Source organism: Scyliorhinus torazame, chromosome 2 (assembly GCF_047496885.1).
Source record: "Scyliorhinus torazame isolate Kashiwa2021f chromosome 2, sScyTor2.1, whole genome shotgun sequence".
Classification (NCBI taxonomy): domain Eukaryota; kingdom Metazoa; phylum Chordata; class Chondrichthyes; order Carcharhiniformes; family Scyliorhinidae; genus Scyliorhinus; species Scyliorhinus torazame.
The window spans coordinates 267,262,871-267,279,918 of NC_092708.1; the positions used below are offsets into that span (position 1 = coordinate 267,262,871).

Consider the following 17,048-nt stretch of genomic DNA (forward strand, 5'->3'; position numbering starts at 1 on the left):
ATGGTGCACAGTGGCTATCCCAGTGGAATGGTGCACCGTGGATATCCCTGTGAAATGGTGCACCGTGGATATCCCAGTGAAATGGTGAACTGTGGATATCCTTGTGAAATGATGCACAGTGGATATCCCAGTGGAATGGTGCACTGTGGATATCCCTGTGGAATGGTGCAGTGTGGATATCCCTGAGGAATGGTGCACTGTGGATATCCCTGTGTAATGGTGCACCGTGCATATCCCTGTGAAATGATGCACAGTGGATATCCCTGTGAAATGGTGCACTGTGGATATCCTTGTGAAATGATGCACAGTGGATATCCCTGTGAAATGGTGCACTGTGGATATCCCTGCGGAATGATGCACAGTGGATATCCCTGCGGAATGGTGCACAGTGGATATCCCTGTGAAATGGTGCACAGTGGATATCCCTGTGAAATGGTGCACTGTGGATATCCCTGTGAAATGGTGCACTGTGGATATCCCTGCGGAATGGTGTACAGTGGATATCCCTGTGAAATGATGAACCGTGGATATCCCTGTGAAATGGAGCACAGTGGCTATCCCAGTGGAATGGTGCACCGTGGATATCCCTGTGAAATGGTGCACTGTGGATATCCCTGTGAAATGGTGCACTGTGGATATCCCTGCGGAATGGTGTACAGTGGATATCCCTGTGAAATGATGAACCGTGGATATCCCTGTGAAATGGAGCACAGTGGCTATCCCAGTGGAATGGTGCACCGTGGATATCCCTGTGAAATGGTGTACAGTGGATATCCCTGTGAAATGATGAACCGTGGATATCCCTGTGAAATGGAGCACAGTGGATAACCCTGCGGAATGGTGCACTGTGGATATCCCTGTGAAATGGTGCACTGTGGAGATCCCTGTGAAGTGGTGCACTGTGAATATCCCTGTGGAATGGTGCACTGTGGATATCCCTGTGAAATGGTGCACCGTGGATATCCCTGTGAAATGGTGCACCGTGCATATCCCTGTGAAATGGTGCACCGTGCATATCCCTGTGAAATGGTGCACTGTGCATATCCCTATGAAATGGTGCACTGTGGAGATCCCTGTGAAATGGTGCACTGTGGATATCCCTGTGAAATGGTGCACTGTGGAGATCCCTGTGAAATGGTGCACCGTGGATATCCCTGTGAAATGGTGCACCGTGCATATCCCTGTGAAATGGTGCACCGTGCATATCCCTGTGAAATGGTGCACTGTGCATATCCCTATGAAATGGTGCACTGTGGAGATCCCTGTGAAATGGTGCACTGTGGATATCCCTGTGAAATGGTGCACTGTGGAGATCCCTGTGAAATGGTGCACTGTGGAGATCCCTGTGAAATGGTGCACTGTGGATATCCCTGTGAAATGGTGCACTGTGGAGATCCCTGTGAAATGGTGCACCTTGGATATCCCTGTGAAATGGTGCACCTTGGATATCCCTGTGAAATGGTGCACCGTGCATATCCCTGTGAAATGATGCACTGTGGATATCCCTGTGAAACGGTGCACTGTGCATATCGCTGTGAAATGGTGCACTGTGCATATCCCTGTTGAACGGTGCAGTGGGTATCCCTGTGAAATGGTGCATGTGGATATCCCTGTGAAATGATGCACCGTGGATATCCCTGTGAAATGATGCACTGTGGATATCCTTGTGAAATGGTGCACCGTGGATATCCCGTGAAATGGCGCACTGTGGATATCCCTGTGCAATGGTGCACCATGGATATCCCAGTGAAATGGTGCACCGTGGATATCCCTGTGAAATTTTGCACCGTGGATATCCCTGTGAAATGATGCACTGTGGATATCCCTGTTGAACGGTGCACTGTGCATATCCCTGTGAAATGGTGCACCGTGGATATCCCAGTGAAATGGTGCACAGTGATATCCCTGTGAAATTTTGCACCGTGGATATCCCTGTGAAATGATGCACTGTGGATATCCCTGTTGAACGGTGCACTGTGCATATCCCTTTGAAATGGTGCACTGTGGAGATCCCTGTGAAATGGTGCACTGTTGGTATCCCTGTGCGCTGTGGGAAGCCCTATGACATGGGGCATGTGACTGATGAAAATCCTGAAAGGTAACTTGTTGAACTCCGCATTCTGGGGATTCAGATTAAAAACGCTGGAATTGTAAAGAAAATGAGTTTTCATACTTCTCCCATGTGTACCAGGTGTACTCCTGGATTGACTTTTTTGTGATGGACCAGGTGCTGGCGGGGGTGGTTGACCCGGAGTACTCAGCGATTATGGTTTCTGACCATGCCGTGCATTAGTTGGATTTGCGGGTGGTTCAGGGGGAGGCCCAACGGCCGCAGTGGAGGTTAGATGTGGGACTGTTGGCGGTTGAGTGTGTGAATGAGCGGGTGAGGGCTGCCATTCAGGGCTATGCGGAGTTGAACGACACGGGGGAGGTCACAGCCGCCACGTTGTGGGAGACACTAAAGGCGGCTGTTAAGGGGGGGGATTTATTTTGATTTGGGCGCACAGCGAGAGGGCAGAGCGGGAGGAGAGGGCAAGGCTGGTAGATGAGATTTTGAGGGTGGATCAGAGGAACTCGGTGACGCCGGAGGAGGGAATGTTAAGGGAGAGGCAGAGGCACCAGATGGAGGTTGGATTAGTGGCCACGGGGAAGGCGGTGGAGCCATTGCGGACGGCCGGAGGGGCAGTGTATGAGTACAGGAAGAAGGCGAGTAGGATGCTGTCCCACCAGTTGATGAAGCAGGAAGCAACGAGAGAGATCGGTAGGGCGAGGGACGGGAGGGGTAAGGTGGTGACGGACCCAGAGGGGGTGAGTGGGGCATTCGATTCCTTCTAGAGGAGGCTGTATGTGTCGGAGCCGATGGGGAGGAGGGGACGCGGCGGTTGCGGTTCCTGGGTGGATTGAAGTTCTCCAAGGTGGAGGGGGAAGAGGGTTCAGGGGCTGGGGACCCTGATTAGGCTGAGGAAGGTGATGGATGGCATCAGTGCGATGTAGGCAGGTGTCATGTGAGAGTACCTTTAAGAAATGGGTGTTTAAGAAATGTACCTTTAAGAAATTGAGCTGCTCATTTTACTGGAGTGATGTCAGAGTGTGGGTGGAGCTGAGCTCTACTTCTGCTTTTTAGTTTCAGTTTGAGAAAAAACTTGAGTGTTAGTTTTTTTCAGTGAGCTGCATCTGAAGTGGAGCTGTACTGTTGATCTCTGCCATCCAAAGACCATCTATGGATCACTTGGTCAACCCAGAATTGTAAAAGGTCTCAGTATTGAATGTAAACCTAATGTCCTCCTGTTTGAAGGTTTGTTAAGTCTTTTGGATGTTAAAAGGACAGCTTACAGGGTTACTTAGTGTTGTAGTCTTTGGGGTTGTATTTGATTTACTGGTTGCTAAGATGTTCACTGTTTGTTTTAAAAAGGTTAACTTGAGTTTATAGAATAAACATTGTTTTGTTTTTTTAAAATACTTTTCCATTTCTGCTGTACCACACCTGTAGAGTGGGCCGTGTGCTCCCCATACCACAATCTATTCAAAGTTGTGGGTCAGGTGAACTCCATGATACACTTTGGGGTTCTCTAAACCCTGACCCATAACAGCAGGGAAGGCCCCCGGCCCGGACGGGTTCCCAGTAGAGTTTTATAAAACGTTTGCTGCGGAGCTGGAGCCACTGCTGTTGTGGACGTACAAAGAGGCGAGGGAGAGGGGGGGGCGGGGGATCTTCCCCCCACACTGTCGCAGACTTCCATCTCCCTGATTTTAAAGAAAGATAAGGACCCGGAGCAGTGTGGATCATACCGGCCCGATATCACTGCTGAACGTTGATGATAAGTTGTTGTTGAAGGCGCCAGCATCGCAAATTGAGGAGTGCGTGCATGGTGTGATAGGGGAGGACCAGGGATTTGTGAAGGGAAGGCAGTTGTTTGCGAAGATACGGAGCCTCCTTACTGTAATTATGATGCTCTCGGAGGGGCAGGAGGTAAAAGTGGTGGTGGCAATGGACGCAGAGAAGGCTTTTGAGTGGGTGGAGTATTTGTTGCAGGTGCTGGGACGGTTTGGGTCGGATTTGTGGATTGGGTCCGGCTGCTGTATATGGGCGCCAGTTCGATTGAACTGGATGAGTTTGGGGTACTTTGGACTACATCGGAGGATGAGGCAGGGGTACCCGCTCTCCCCATTGCTTTTCGCCTTGGTGATGGAGCCATTGGCGATAGCGCCATTGGCAATGGTGCTTAGGGCATCAAGGGATTGGAAAGGGATTGAGTTGGGGGTTGCAGAACAAAGGATTTCACTATACACGGATGATATATCTATATCTCGGACTTGGTGGGCAGCATTGGAGGGATTATGAAAATTGGGGGAGAATTTGGCTGGTTTTAGGGGTATAATTTGAACATGGGAAAGTGTGAGGTGTTCCCGAACAATGCAGGAGGGCAAGAGAGGCGATTATGATTGTGCGGAAGAGCTTTAGGTATTTAGGAATCCAGGTGGCGCGGAGCTGGGCCCAGCTACACAGGTTGAACTTGGCTCGATAGGTGAAGGGAATGAAGGCGGAATTTAAGAGGTGGGATGTGTTGCTGCTGTCGCTAGCACGGTGAAAATGACGGTGCTGCCCAGATTTCTCTTTGTGTTCCAGACCCTCCTTATCTTTGTCCCCATGGGATAATTTCGGGATTTGCATGAGTGGGCCAAGGCCCCACGGGTGAGACGGGTGCCTTGGAGCTGGGGTGAGGGGGGCGGGGAGCGCTGGTGTTGCTGAATTTGATAAATTATTATTGGGCAGCGAATATTGCGATGGTGAAGGAATCATCTGTGGAGGAGAGGTCGGTCTGGGGGCGGGTGGAGGCAATGCTGTGTAGGGGAACGGGTTTGAGACCTTTGTTATTGGCACCTCTTCTGTTCTCACTGGCCAGCTACTCCATGAGCCCAGTGGTGGTGCCGGCATTAAGCTGGTATAGCACAGGGCTAAATCGCTGGCTTTGAAAGCAGACCAAGGCAGGCCAGCAGCACGGTTCAATTCCCGTACCGGCCTCCCCGAACAGGCGCCGGAATGTGGCGACTCGGGGCTTTTCACAGTAACTTCATTGAAGCCTACTTGTGACAATAAGCGATTTTCATTTCATTTCATTTTTTCATTTCAAGGGTGTGGGGTCAGTGCAGGCAACATTTTGGGCTGGAGGGCATGTCGTTCTGGGTGCCAATTTGTGACAACCATAGGTTTGTGCCGGTGGGGCTGGATGAGAGGTTCCGGGGGTGGCGACAGGTGGGGATAGAGTACTTTAGGAACTTCTTTATAGGGAGCATATTTGCGGTGCTGGAGGAGTTGGAGGGATTGTAGGAGTTGCCCAAGGGGAAGGGTTTTAGGTACCTGCAGGTTCGGGATTTCGTGAGAAGGGAGGTGCTGGTCTTCCCAGTGCTGCTGGCTCCAGTGCTGCAGAACAAGCTCTTATAGGAGGGCGAAATAGGGGATGGGAGGGTGTCAGATATATACAAGCAACTGATGGAGAGGGAGTGTGCTCCAGTGGAGGAGATCAAGCGCAAGTGAGAAGAGGAGCTGGGAGTGGAGGTGCGGGTCAGGACTTGGGCATAGGTCTTGCGTAGGGTGAATGCGTCCTCAGCGTGTGAGAGGTTAAGCCTCATCCAGTTTAAAGTGGTGCATTGGGCCCATATTAAAAATAAAATAAAAAATTTAGAGTACCCAATTCATTTTTTCCAATTAAGGGACAATTTCGCGTGGCCATTCCACCTAGCTGCACATCTTTGGGCTGTGGGGACGAAACCCAGCAAACACGGGGAGTGTGTGCAAACTCTACACGGACAGTGACCCAGAGCTGGGATCGAGCCTGGTACCTCGGCACAATGAGGTAGCAGTGCTAACCACTGCACCACCGTGCTGCCCTGTGTATAGAGCCCACATGACGATGGCAAGGATGAGCAGGTTCTTTCTTTGTGTGTGTGTGTGTGTGTGTGTGTGTGTGTGTGTGTGTGTGTGTGGGGAGGGGTGAAGATAGGTGTGGGCAGTGCGTGGGGGGCCCACGAATCACATCCACATGTCCAAGACTGAGGGGGTTCTTGGATGTTATGTCCGAGGTTCTGGATGTGAGAGTGGCCCTGAGTCCGGGGTGGTGATATTTGGTGTGTCGGAAGATTTAGGAGTCCCGGCGGGGGTCTGAAGTTGCGTATGTGTAAAAAGCCTTGAATAAAAATATTTTTAAGAATAAGTTGTATTCTCGGTTTCAAAGTTGCACTGACCTATGGCACAGACCTCCAGTGTCGTATTTTGAACCTTGCCCTTCTTCCCTTCCTGAAAGCGCACCTATAGAATTATAGAATCCCTACAGTGCAGAAGGAAGCAATTCGGCCCATCGAGTATGCACCAACTCTCCGAAAGAGCACCTTATCTGCGCCCCTTCCCCTGCCCCATCCCCGTAACCCCACCTGACTTTTGGGCGCTAAGGGGCAATTCAGCATAGCCAATCCACCTGCACATCTTTGGAATGTGGGAGGAACCTGGAGCACCCGGAGGAAATCTACGCAGATTCGGGGAGAATGCACAAACTCCACATATCATCCAAGGTCAGAATCAAACCCAGGTCCCTGGCGCTGTGAGGCAGCACTGCTAACCACTGTGCCACCTTGCCGCCCACTCAACCAGTTGGCCATTTTTTCACTCACGACTTTAAGCACCGAACAAGAGGATTTTGACTGGTTTGCCAGTCTAACTCCAGCAAGCAGAGGAGGATCACAAGGAGGGCAATAGTTCTGTCATATTTCCCTGACAATCAACCACTTCCAGGAATTTCTGCTGGAAGTGATGGGCTGGGCATGTTCAAATGGGACAGTAAGGGAGAACAAAAAAAATACTTAAAATCAATTCTGGGCGGATAAAGAGAATTGAAAATTAAATCTGCTCCTGGAATCAATTACAGGCCATCATAGAATCACTACAATGTAGGAGGAGGCCATTCGGCCCATTGAGCCTGCACCGACCCGCTCTGAAAGAGTACATTACCTAGGCTCACTCCCCCGCCCTATCGCTATAACCCCACCTAATCTTTTTTTGACACTAAGGGGAAATTTAGCATGGCACATCTTTGAACTGTGAGAGGAAACCAGAACACCCGGAGTAAACCCATGCAGGGGAGAAAGTGCAAACTCCACATAGACAGTCACCCAAGGCTAGAATTGAACCCATCACAGCAGGGCTTACTAGCTGATGATCAGGTGCAGGGACCCAAGCTGATTTCCTGCCTGCCCCACCCCTTTAAGCTCAATCAAAGACTCAATTGTAGTGACTCCACAGCAGTGTAACCACTGTGCCGTCTTACCTTTCTTCAGTGAAGGTCTTCTCCCCCCCGCTCCGGGAAGGAAACCAATCAGAATCCTGCTAAGAAGCTGGAACTTAAGTGAATTAGAGGCTGCAGTGGTTAGGAACAGAATGAATGGGCAGATGCAATGCCAAGTTTCCGCTGAAGTGGGACATTCCAGTTTTACAGTCAATGGGACGTTAATTTGCCTTCACTCAATATCAACACAATTACTTTCCAGCAGGGACCCGAGCTGATTTCCTCCCTGTCCCACCCCTTCAAGGTCAACCAATGCCTCAACTATAGTGGCTCCACAGCGAAGTAAGCACAGATCAGAAAAGAACCTTGGAACCCTCAGAGATCCCCCACCTATTTTTGTGTAGGGTAGCTGTGAGGTGAGAGCTTGCAGTGCTGGAGAACGGGGAGTTGTTTAGGCCTGTTTGAGACGGGAGGATGAAGGGGTCAGGCTTACCTTGCATTCAGCTGCTGCTTGCGTCGCTGAACAGTCCCAATGTCATCTCTATTTTGCTTCTCCAGCCGGGTGGCCAGGCTGTTGATAGTCTTGATGTGAGCATCATCCACTGTCAAGTCCTACAAGAGATCACATAGTTGAGTCAGTACATGGACGTTACTGGAACAAGCTCATCCTGCAACAAATGCCACTTGTAAAGAAACATGATACTCAGTTCCCATAATTTCTCTGCTCTCATTTCCATGGAGACACGCCGACCTCAGCCAATGCTAGCTCAGCAGCTCAGGTACATGGTTCCTACTGACCTACCCAGGCCTCCAATCACTTATTCCCACTGGGGAATCTCTGGCTGAGCTGGTTACGGCCATCTTGTGATAGTACGACTGAGAGAGGGCACTAGGTGGCAGGTTACTGAGCCTGTACCTCACCGAACCCCGCTAGTTCTAATCACCTGTACTCCCATGTTCCGTTAAATCAGGCCAGCTGTTTGGAACTCAAAAACAACCAGGGAATATCACAGGCCCACTTCTCTCGGGAATATGGCACTAACTCGGGTGAGGAACACACTAGTCTCTGGTGCCTCTGTCAAGTCAGATGAAACAGATATATCACACTCTATGGTCGGGATTTAATACCTGGTCCACCAACCGGAAAGTCGAGAGCGAGTCCACCTCTGCAGGCCTGGAAACCAGGATTGGATTTTATAGTCATTAGGCAAATAATTGGCTTCCATACTCCTGAGGCAGGATATCCTGCCTTCAAGAGCTGCCGAACAAGCAGAGGGGCAGCAGCTCTTTCGTCCCGAGAGCAGTGTCCACTGCTGGGACTGCAATCAATCCTTGACCAGAGCAGCAATGGAGGCCAGCAAGCCGGTAGGTAGGTAGGGAGATCCGCGGTGAGGGATAGGGTCGCAATTGAGAGGTGAGGTGGGCAGGCTAGATTAAGCAAGTCTATGTGTGACTCTTTTAGGCCCTCTGTCCTGTACAGGATGTCCAAACTTGAGGGAACCCATTACACACACCCGCCCGAGGCTGCTGCCAGGTCACTGAGGTATACCTGATGGTCTCACAACCTGGCATGGGCCATTCCTACAACTGATCAAATCCCAGCGGTGGTGGGAGGAGGCCCTTCATTGGCCATTAATTTGTAATTTAAGGACCTCAAATGGCATAAAGACAGATAGGCCTACTAGCTCACTCCTAAAGGAGCATAAAGTTCTGACCTCCACTGCTGCCATGCCAATCTCCTCAGAGATTCTTCCATGTACTTCAACAAAATAGGTAGTGAAGATCTTTCAAACCAATCTTTATTTTAAATAAGAAAATGCACGCTTCCTTAAAATACACAGACTGATCCGGACTTTTGTGCAACCCAGATAAATTTAAATTCCCCCCTCTTTGCCAGACCTGGGTGAAACAGCGTCTAAGATTCTAGGGCTGGAAGTCTCCGGCCGTTCGCTGGCAGCGGTATTCTCTGGTCCCGCCGGCAGCGCACCGCCTCCTGCGGGTTTCCTGGCAGCGTGGGGTGGCTTTAATGGGAATTTCCATTGACAGTGGCGGGAGCAGAGAATCCAACTGCCAACTGCCGTCGCCGAGAAACATGTGGCTGGAAGGCCGGAGAATCCGGTTCAAATTTAGATAAGGCTGACTTTGATGTGATAAAACAGACACTGGTAATGCGTAAAATGACAGAAGGCCAAAGGGAGGTATTCAAAAATACACAAAAAAAATTGCAAAAAAGAGTGATCAAGAGAAATGTGGGCCGTTGAAAATTGAGGACAGTGATAATATTGATGAAAATAAGAAGCTAGAGGGCTTACAAATGTACCGATTAGGAGCTGGAGTAGGCAAAGTGTTCCCTCGAGTCTGCTCCACCATTTGATAAGATCATGGCTGATATGATTGTGACCTCAGCTCTACTCTCCTGTCTACCTTCTATACGCTTTGACTCCTACAATAATCGATCTAACTCAGTCTTAAAAATATTCAATGTCCTTGCCTCCACTTCCCTCTGGGAAAGAGAATTCTACAAACAAATTACTCTCGAGAGAAAGAAATTCTCCTTGTCACTGTCTTAAATGGCAGGCCCCTTATTTCTTTTTAGATATATTTTTATCATAGTTTTTCATTTTTACAAGTAACGCAACAAACCCTAAACACTGGTACAGTACAGGATAAATGCTTCTATACACATGGATTCAGAAAAGACATTAAACGCCAACACAGTTAGTTCAGCTTAATCATCAAGCTCAGTGCCCCTGAACAATCAAAAATACCCCTTACTTTTAAACTGTGTCCCCTAGTTCTACTCTCTTCCATAAGGGGAAATATCCTCTCAACATCCGTGCTGTCAATTCCTCTCAGGATCTTATAAGCTTCAATAAGATCACCTGACATTCTTCTAACCTCCTCTACAGGCCCAGGCTGTCCAATATTTCCCCATAGGATAACCCTCCATCCTAGACTCAAGTAAACCTTCTCTGAACTGCTTCTGATGATCTTATAACCTTTCTCAAGGAGAACAAAAACTGTACACCGTATTCTTGATGTGGTCTCGCCAACACCCTGTACAATTGGAGTAAAACTTCCTTATTTTTATATTCCATTCCCCTTGCAATTAATGTCAACATTCCATTTGCCTTCCGAATCACTTGCTGCACCTGTATACTAACGTTCTGTGATTCATGTACAAGGACACTCAGATCCCTCTGTATTATTCCTTGTGTCTGAATAAAGCTTGTAGTCTTACAGTTGAAGTAGATGCTTCATTTCCTATGAGTTTGTTCTCTCTCCAGCGCTTATACTATGTTACATCTGAGCTGCCTGTCTGTGCCCTGCTCACCAGCTGACGTTCCGGTGACGAGAGCCTAACTTCCTGTTTGTCTATGTATATATACACATCTCCGGTGCTTCCTCTAGTGGTTACTTAGTTGTAGTGTATTTACATTAACCCCTTGTGTATATACAGTGATGCATATCACTACATCCCCCTTTTTTCTGTACTTTGTTAAAGAAAATTGTACAAAACAAGTAGATAAATGATGATATGTACAAGTTGTGATGATATTGATGATTAAACAAAGGCAATTAATATTTATGAGTCCAAACTTAATTTTTAAAATGTATGAGTCCAAACTTTATGAATTTGTTTGGTTGAGTTGCTTTCTTCGTCTGTTGTTGAAGTAGTGATGTTGATGTTGTAATTTCTTTGTGAACGTCGTCAGTGTTCTTGTGTTTAAGTAACCAAGAAGTCATCATGAGGTGTTCGAATGGCCAAATCACTTTGTTGTCTGATTTAGACTTTTTTTTCTATGCTTGTGGTAACGATTCTGTACGGCATCTTTGTTGTCTGACCTGGACTTTTTCCTGTGCTTGCGGTATTGATTCTGTATGTCATCTTTGTTATCTTCCCTGAACTTTTTTCTGTGTTTGCGGTATTGATTTGTACTTCTTCTGCCTTGAAAGCTGGTTTGCTCGTTTGTAGTGGAGCAAATGTGAATTTGTGAGATTCGTTGTCATGCCATGATATGTTTGTACTCTTGCCATTGTTTTGAGCTGTGCTGTGACATTGTCCTTCATGTGCAGAGTTGTACCATGTCGTACAAGTTGCTGTTTCATTGTTGTTGTTTTTGTCGTTTCTGTTGTTCTTGTAGTTTGTGTCGTGCTTGTTGTTGGCTGTTGTTGCCTTTGTTATGCTTCTTGTTGTTGTTCTTGTAGTTTTTGTTGTCGTGCTTGTAGTTTTTTTGTGCTTGTAGTGCTTCTTGTTTGTTTTTGTTGTTTATGTTCTTGTTCTTGTTTCTGTTGTGCTTCTTGTGGTTTTTGTTGTTCTTGTTGCACTCTATGACTGTTCCATGTGAATAATTCGAGTCATTCTCAAAGTTAATTGTGTCGGTGTCCTTTGTGGTATCTGATGTTTCATTGAGCGTTTCTTCTTGAGGATTGCATGAATGATCTGATGTTGCATTGATCTTGGTGACATCAGTCATTTGTGGTTGATGTCATTCCTCTTTTATTCCTTGGTGATCCACTTCTGGAGTCATTTCAGGTTCATTTGAATCATCTTTGGTTTCTTGGTGCTCCTCTTCTGGAGTCAAAATCTTCAAGATTTCATTTTCTTGTGGATAGGTTAGAGTAGATGAGGTTTCAATTGATGTGGTCTCACTGGACTCAAGAGTAGTTTCACTTTGATTGTTGAGTGCTTCTGTACATACGAGCTGAGATCTGCAGGCTCGCTGTGATCTTGCACATCTTGTATGGGAATTGTGATTTCTTTGTCACTTGTCTCACATACAGTGGGTGGACATTCAGTGTCTTCTTGTTGGTTAAATGAGTTGGGTAGACTTTCATAGTCTTCTTCTGGTGGCTCAAATAAGCTGGATAGACTTTCATAGTCTTTTTGTTGTTCACGTGAGCTTGGTAGACTTTCATAGTCTGCTGCTGGTTGCTCAAATAAGGTTGATAGACCTTGATGGTCTTGTTCATGCATGGACTTTGCTATGGAGTCTTGAGTTGCTTCCATTTTGGAGTCTGTCAACGAGCTCTCTGTGGAGGCTTGTATTGCTCTCGGTGTGGAGTCGTGCAGTGGTCTCTCTGTGGAGTCTATCTGTGCGCTCTCAATGGAGTCGTTCAGTACTCGCTGTGTGGCATCGTTTTCTTCTTGGGTATTTGACAAGTTGCTGTCATCCAATGCATCGATGATCTGCCATTGCATCATGGTATTGGATTCATCTAGCATGAGTAGAGTCGTGTTGAGCTTTTCAACCGTGGCACTGATGCTTTTATGATGATCATATCCGAATAACTCAGCCATGTTGGAGTAGTATTCTTTGATAAACAAATCATCTTTTTTTGTTTCGGATTTGTCATTGTGATTTCATGTTCAATGAACAAATCATCTTCTTTGGTTTCGGATTTGTCATTGTGCTCTTCACTTCGGGTGGTGCAAACTGCTTGTTCCAGGGTGCTGCAGAGGTTATTTTCAACTGCTGGTAGAAGTTCAGGCATTGTTCGGTCTTTCGAGGTAAATTGTGTTTTGTAGCTTTAAAACTCTTTTTTAAAATTTTTGGGCATTTCCCCTTTAAGTGGGCATGGTCCAGGGCCTCTGACATCATGACGCAAAGCATGCGCAAATCGATTTTCCTTTACTGTGCACTTTTTCGTAAACTGCGCATGCGCGGTTTGCGTATGCCCAGATAGCCTCGAGCTGTGCGCATTTTGTTCAACTGCGCATGCGTGGCCTGCGCATGCGCAGAACGATTTGTGCCCAAAACGTCTTTTTTCAATTGCGCATGCGCGGTTGCAGTTTCCTGCGCATGCGCAGACCCAGATTTGCGTCTTTTGTTCCCCGGGCAGTTTAAAATGTGTTCAGGCGCCATTTTAACTTCTTCAGACACGGAAAAAGAACTTGTTTACCGTTTGTCCGTGTTAAAAACTTAGTTATTTTTTTCTTGCACTTGTCAATCGCGATTTCCAGCATTAAACGTTTCTGTTCTGATGATTGTTTGAGTTTTGCAACACTCATTCCCTGTGCAATATGGTCTCTGAGCATTGAATGTCTTAAAGCAGCACTGTTACTGGTGTTACAGTAATCTTCAATTTTTTAAAGTATTACTTCTAATTTGGTGTTGTCTTCACCTTTCAAGTAATTAAAGCAGTTATAGATTTCTCTAGCTTCATGTCTTGCTAAGAGAAGTGCTATTTTCATTTCTTCTGAGGCCACACTCAACTCATTAGCTACAATACACAGTTCAAACGTTTGTTTAAATATTTTCCATCTATGTCTTAAATTACCGGTTGTTTTCAGCTCCGGTGGAGTGCCAACGAGTTTCATTGACTCAGCGAAGTCTCCCCACGTCCGACCTTTCTTCAGTTTTCGATCTTGCTTTGTCTGCATCTTGTGTAACTTTTCTAGTAAACGTTCTGAAGTTACCTGGTACCATGTATTATTCCTTGTGTCTGAATAAAGCTTGTTGTCTTACAGTTGATGTAGATGCTTTCTTTCTATGAGTTCATTCTCTCTCCAGCGCTTATACTATGTTACATCTGAGCTGCCTGTCTGTGTCCTGCTCACCAGCTGCCGTTCCTGTGACGAGAGCCTGACTTCCTGTTTGTCTATGTCTATATACACACATCTCTGGTGCTCCCTCTAGTGGTTACTTAGTTGTAGTGTATTTACATTAACCCCTTGTGTATATACAGTGATGCATATGACTACACCCTCTGTACAACAGAGTTTTGCAGTCTCTCTATTTAAAGAATATGCTTAAGTGGACAAGTTCACATTTTCCCACTGTACTCCATCTGCCAAATTTCTGCCAACTACTTAACCTATGTCCCTCTGCAGACTCCTTCTTATCTTTGTACCATCGGAAAATTTAACAATCATATATTCAGTCATGGATACATAGATTTAAGGTGATTAGTAGAAGGATTAGAGGGGACATGAGGAAATACGTTTTCACCCAGAGTGATGGGCCTCTGGAATTCACTGCCAGCTTGATAGTTGAGGCTGAAACGCTCAACTCATTTAAAGGGTAACAAGAAGAGGATGCTGGAAAAACTCAGCAGGTCGGCCAGCATTTTTCAGGACAAGAAAAGAGTTAACATTTGGAATCATGGACCCTTGATCGAAACTCTATCTCTGTATCTCTCCTAATAGAAGCTGGCAGACCTGCTGTGTTTTTCCAGCATCCTGTGTTCTTGTTTCAGATTCCAGCATCTGCTGTATTTCGCTTATTTTTTTTTTGTTCACTTAAAAGGTGCCTGGATCTGCATCTAAAATGCTGTAACCTGCAAGGGTATAGACCAGGTGCTGCAAAGTGGGATTAAAATGAGTGGAGAGTCCCAGCACAGTTCAGGTGAAGACTGCCCCAATAGTACAGCTCGTATCTTCCCCAGTGCTGGTGCCAGTATCCCAGAATTAAAACCCATTTCTCCCATACCAATCTTTGAATTTCGCATCCAATTCCCTAACCTTATTTACCCTCCACCAATTTGTAGCTCAGTACAACCTATCTTTGAGCTTCTGTTGAGTAATTACTTTGCATCAGTATTTACAGTTGTGGAAGATATCTGCATGTCAAGCAACCCAAAGAAACCAGATTGAAAATCGAATCAGGATCAGGGACACACCCAAATTAACATAGGGAAAATAACAAGCAATTAAAAAAGATATGGTATTAATGAGTCGCAAATTCCTAAGATCAGGTGGTTTCCACCCCAGGATTAAGAAAGATGTGAGAAGATTTTAGATGCCTATGTATGTCATTGATATGTAAGTCCAGAAGGCATTTGTTGAAGTCCCGCAAAAGTTGAAGCTCGCAGAACTGAAGGCAAATTATTGACCTGGCTCAGAGGTTGGCTGAGTGGCCAACCAACTGAGATATACTTGAATGTTGTGAGCAGTTTTGGGTGTCACGCTGTAGGAAGGAAGTATTGGTTTTGGAGGGCACTCAGCATAGGTTTACCAGAATGATATCTGCCTCCAAGGGTTAAATTATGAGGCGAGATTACACACATTGGGGATATTGTCTCTGAAATTTAGAAGGTTGAGGAATGATCTAAGGTTTTCAAGATATTAAGGGGAACTGATAAGGTAAATAAGGAGACTATTTTTAAAAAAATATATAGAGTACCCAATTCATTTTATTCAAGTCAGGGGTAACCTACCATGCACATCTTTGGGCTGTGATGGCAAAACCCACGCAAACAAGGGGAGAATGTGCAAACTCCACACGGGCAGTGACCCAGAGCCAAGTTCGAACCTGGGACCTTGGCGCCGTGGGGCAGCAGTGTTAACCACTGCGCCACCATGCTGCTCAGTAAGGAGACTATTTCTGATCGTTAGGGAGTGTAATGCCAGGAGTATCGTCTGAAAATTACACCCAGCCCTTTCAGGAATGAAATTAGGAAACACTTCTTTATGCAAGGCCACAGGGTAAAGGTGGATATATGGAATTATGTCACAGATCAGGGATGGTCCCAATGAGTGGCGGAAAAGACGTGAATTGCTTAATGCCTAATCTCTAATTTGTCCATTCAGCAATCACTGGCATTCAATTATTGTTCCTGCTCACATAGCCCTAATCATTACTGGTTTTCAAAATAAAAAAAGTTAACGTCACAGGAAAGTTAGGGGCGAAGCACATTAATGGAACTACGCAGAGGGAGTTACAGGGCGCATTTCAGTGGCCACGCTGCACCGGAAAAGTAGCTTACCATGGTGCAGTATGGCCGATAAAAGTTCCTGCGATCTACCCGGCTTGCAACACATGACGTTGAGGTAGGCGGGATCACTTTTTGGCAATTTTGCATGTTAGAGCGAGACAATTAGTCTCACTTTAATATAGAGTCATAGAGCATGAAAACAAGCCCTTTGGCCCAACTTGTCCATGCCACCAAGTTCTTACCTCTAAGCTAGTCCCAATTGCCCGCATTTGGCCGATAACCCTCTATACCCAGCTTTCCCACATAACTGTCTAAATGCTTTTTGAAAGACAAAATTGTACCCGCCTCTACTAGCTCGTTCCAGACACTCACCACCCTCTGTGTGAAAGAATTGCCCCTCTGGACCCTTTTTTATCTCTCCTCTCTTATTTTAAGCCTCTGCCCTCTAATTTTAGACTCCCCTGCCTTTGGGAAAAGATGTTCACTATCTACCTTATATATGCCCCTCAGACCATCTGTCCAGTCATGTTTTGTACATTCTCCCTGTGTTTTATTTCTCTTAAGCCTTTCTGGACCCATTCACTGATTTATCCACAGTCGCTGTACTCTGTACTGTGGCCCTTTTTGATATGGAATTTGGATTTTCATCCTTTCACTTTTCCCCTTATTGCCTTTTGTTTCTGTCCCCACCTTACTTCCCTCCGACTTCCTGCATCGGTTCCCACCCCGTCACATTAATTTAAACCCTCCCCAACAGCACCAGCATACACTCACGAAGATTCCCAAGGTTCCCGAGGCTTTGGGATTCATCCCCTTCACCTGGGAGACCTCGGGCGAGCGCTGGTCCCCTCAAACGGGGACAAGACTGAACGGCACTCGTGGGACTCTCCCAAGGGATCGGAGGACCCCAGCCACATGCCCTTTGGGCAGCGTGGTGCACTGGCATTTCTGGTGCCATCTGGGCACCCTGGCAGTACCAGTCTGGCACCTCGGCAGAGCCAACTTGACATCCTGGCAGTGGCCCAGGTTGGGTGCGTGCGATCGGGCCGGGAATGCCCTGCATGGGTGTTGGGGAGGTGTAGAGGGGGGCTAGGGGATCGCTTCGGGAGTCTC

At 46.7% G+C, this 17,048-nt stretch overlaps 1 protein-coding gene across 1 annotated transcript in view; it reads right to left on the bottom strand.

The window, feature by feature from the left end:
• sptbn5 (spectrin, beta, non-erythrocytic 5) overlaps window positions 1-17,048 on the bottom strand; it is a 400,397-nt gene that overhangs the window by 169,058 nt on the left and 214,291 nt on the right. The window contains exon 41 of the mRNA XM_072486950.1: window positions 7,771-7,889. Within this exon, the coding sequence (XP_072343051.1) occupies window positions 7,771-7,889 (119 nt within the window). The remainder of the gene's footprint in view (window positions 1-7,770; window positions 7,890-17,048) is intronic.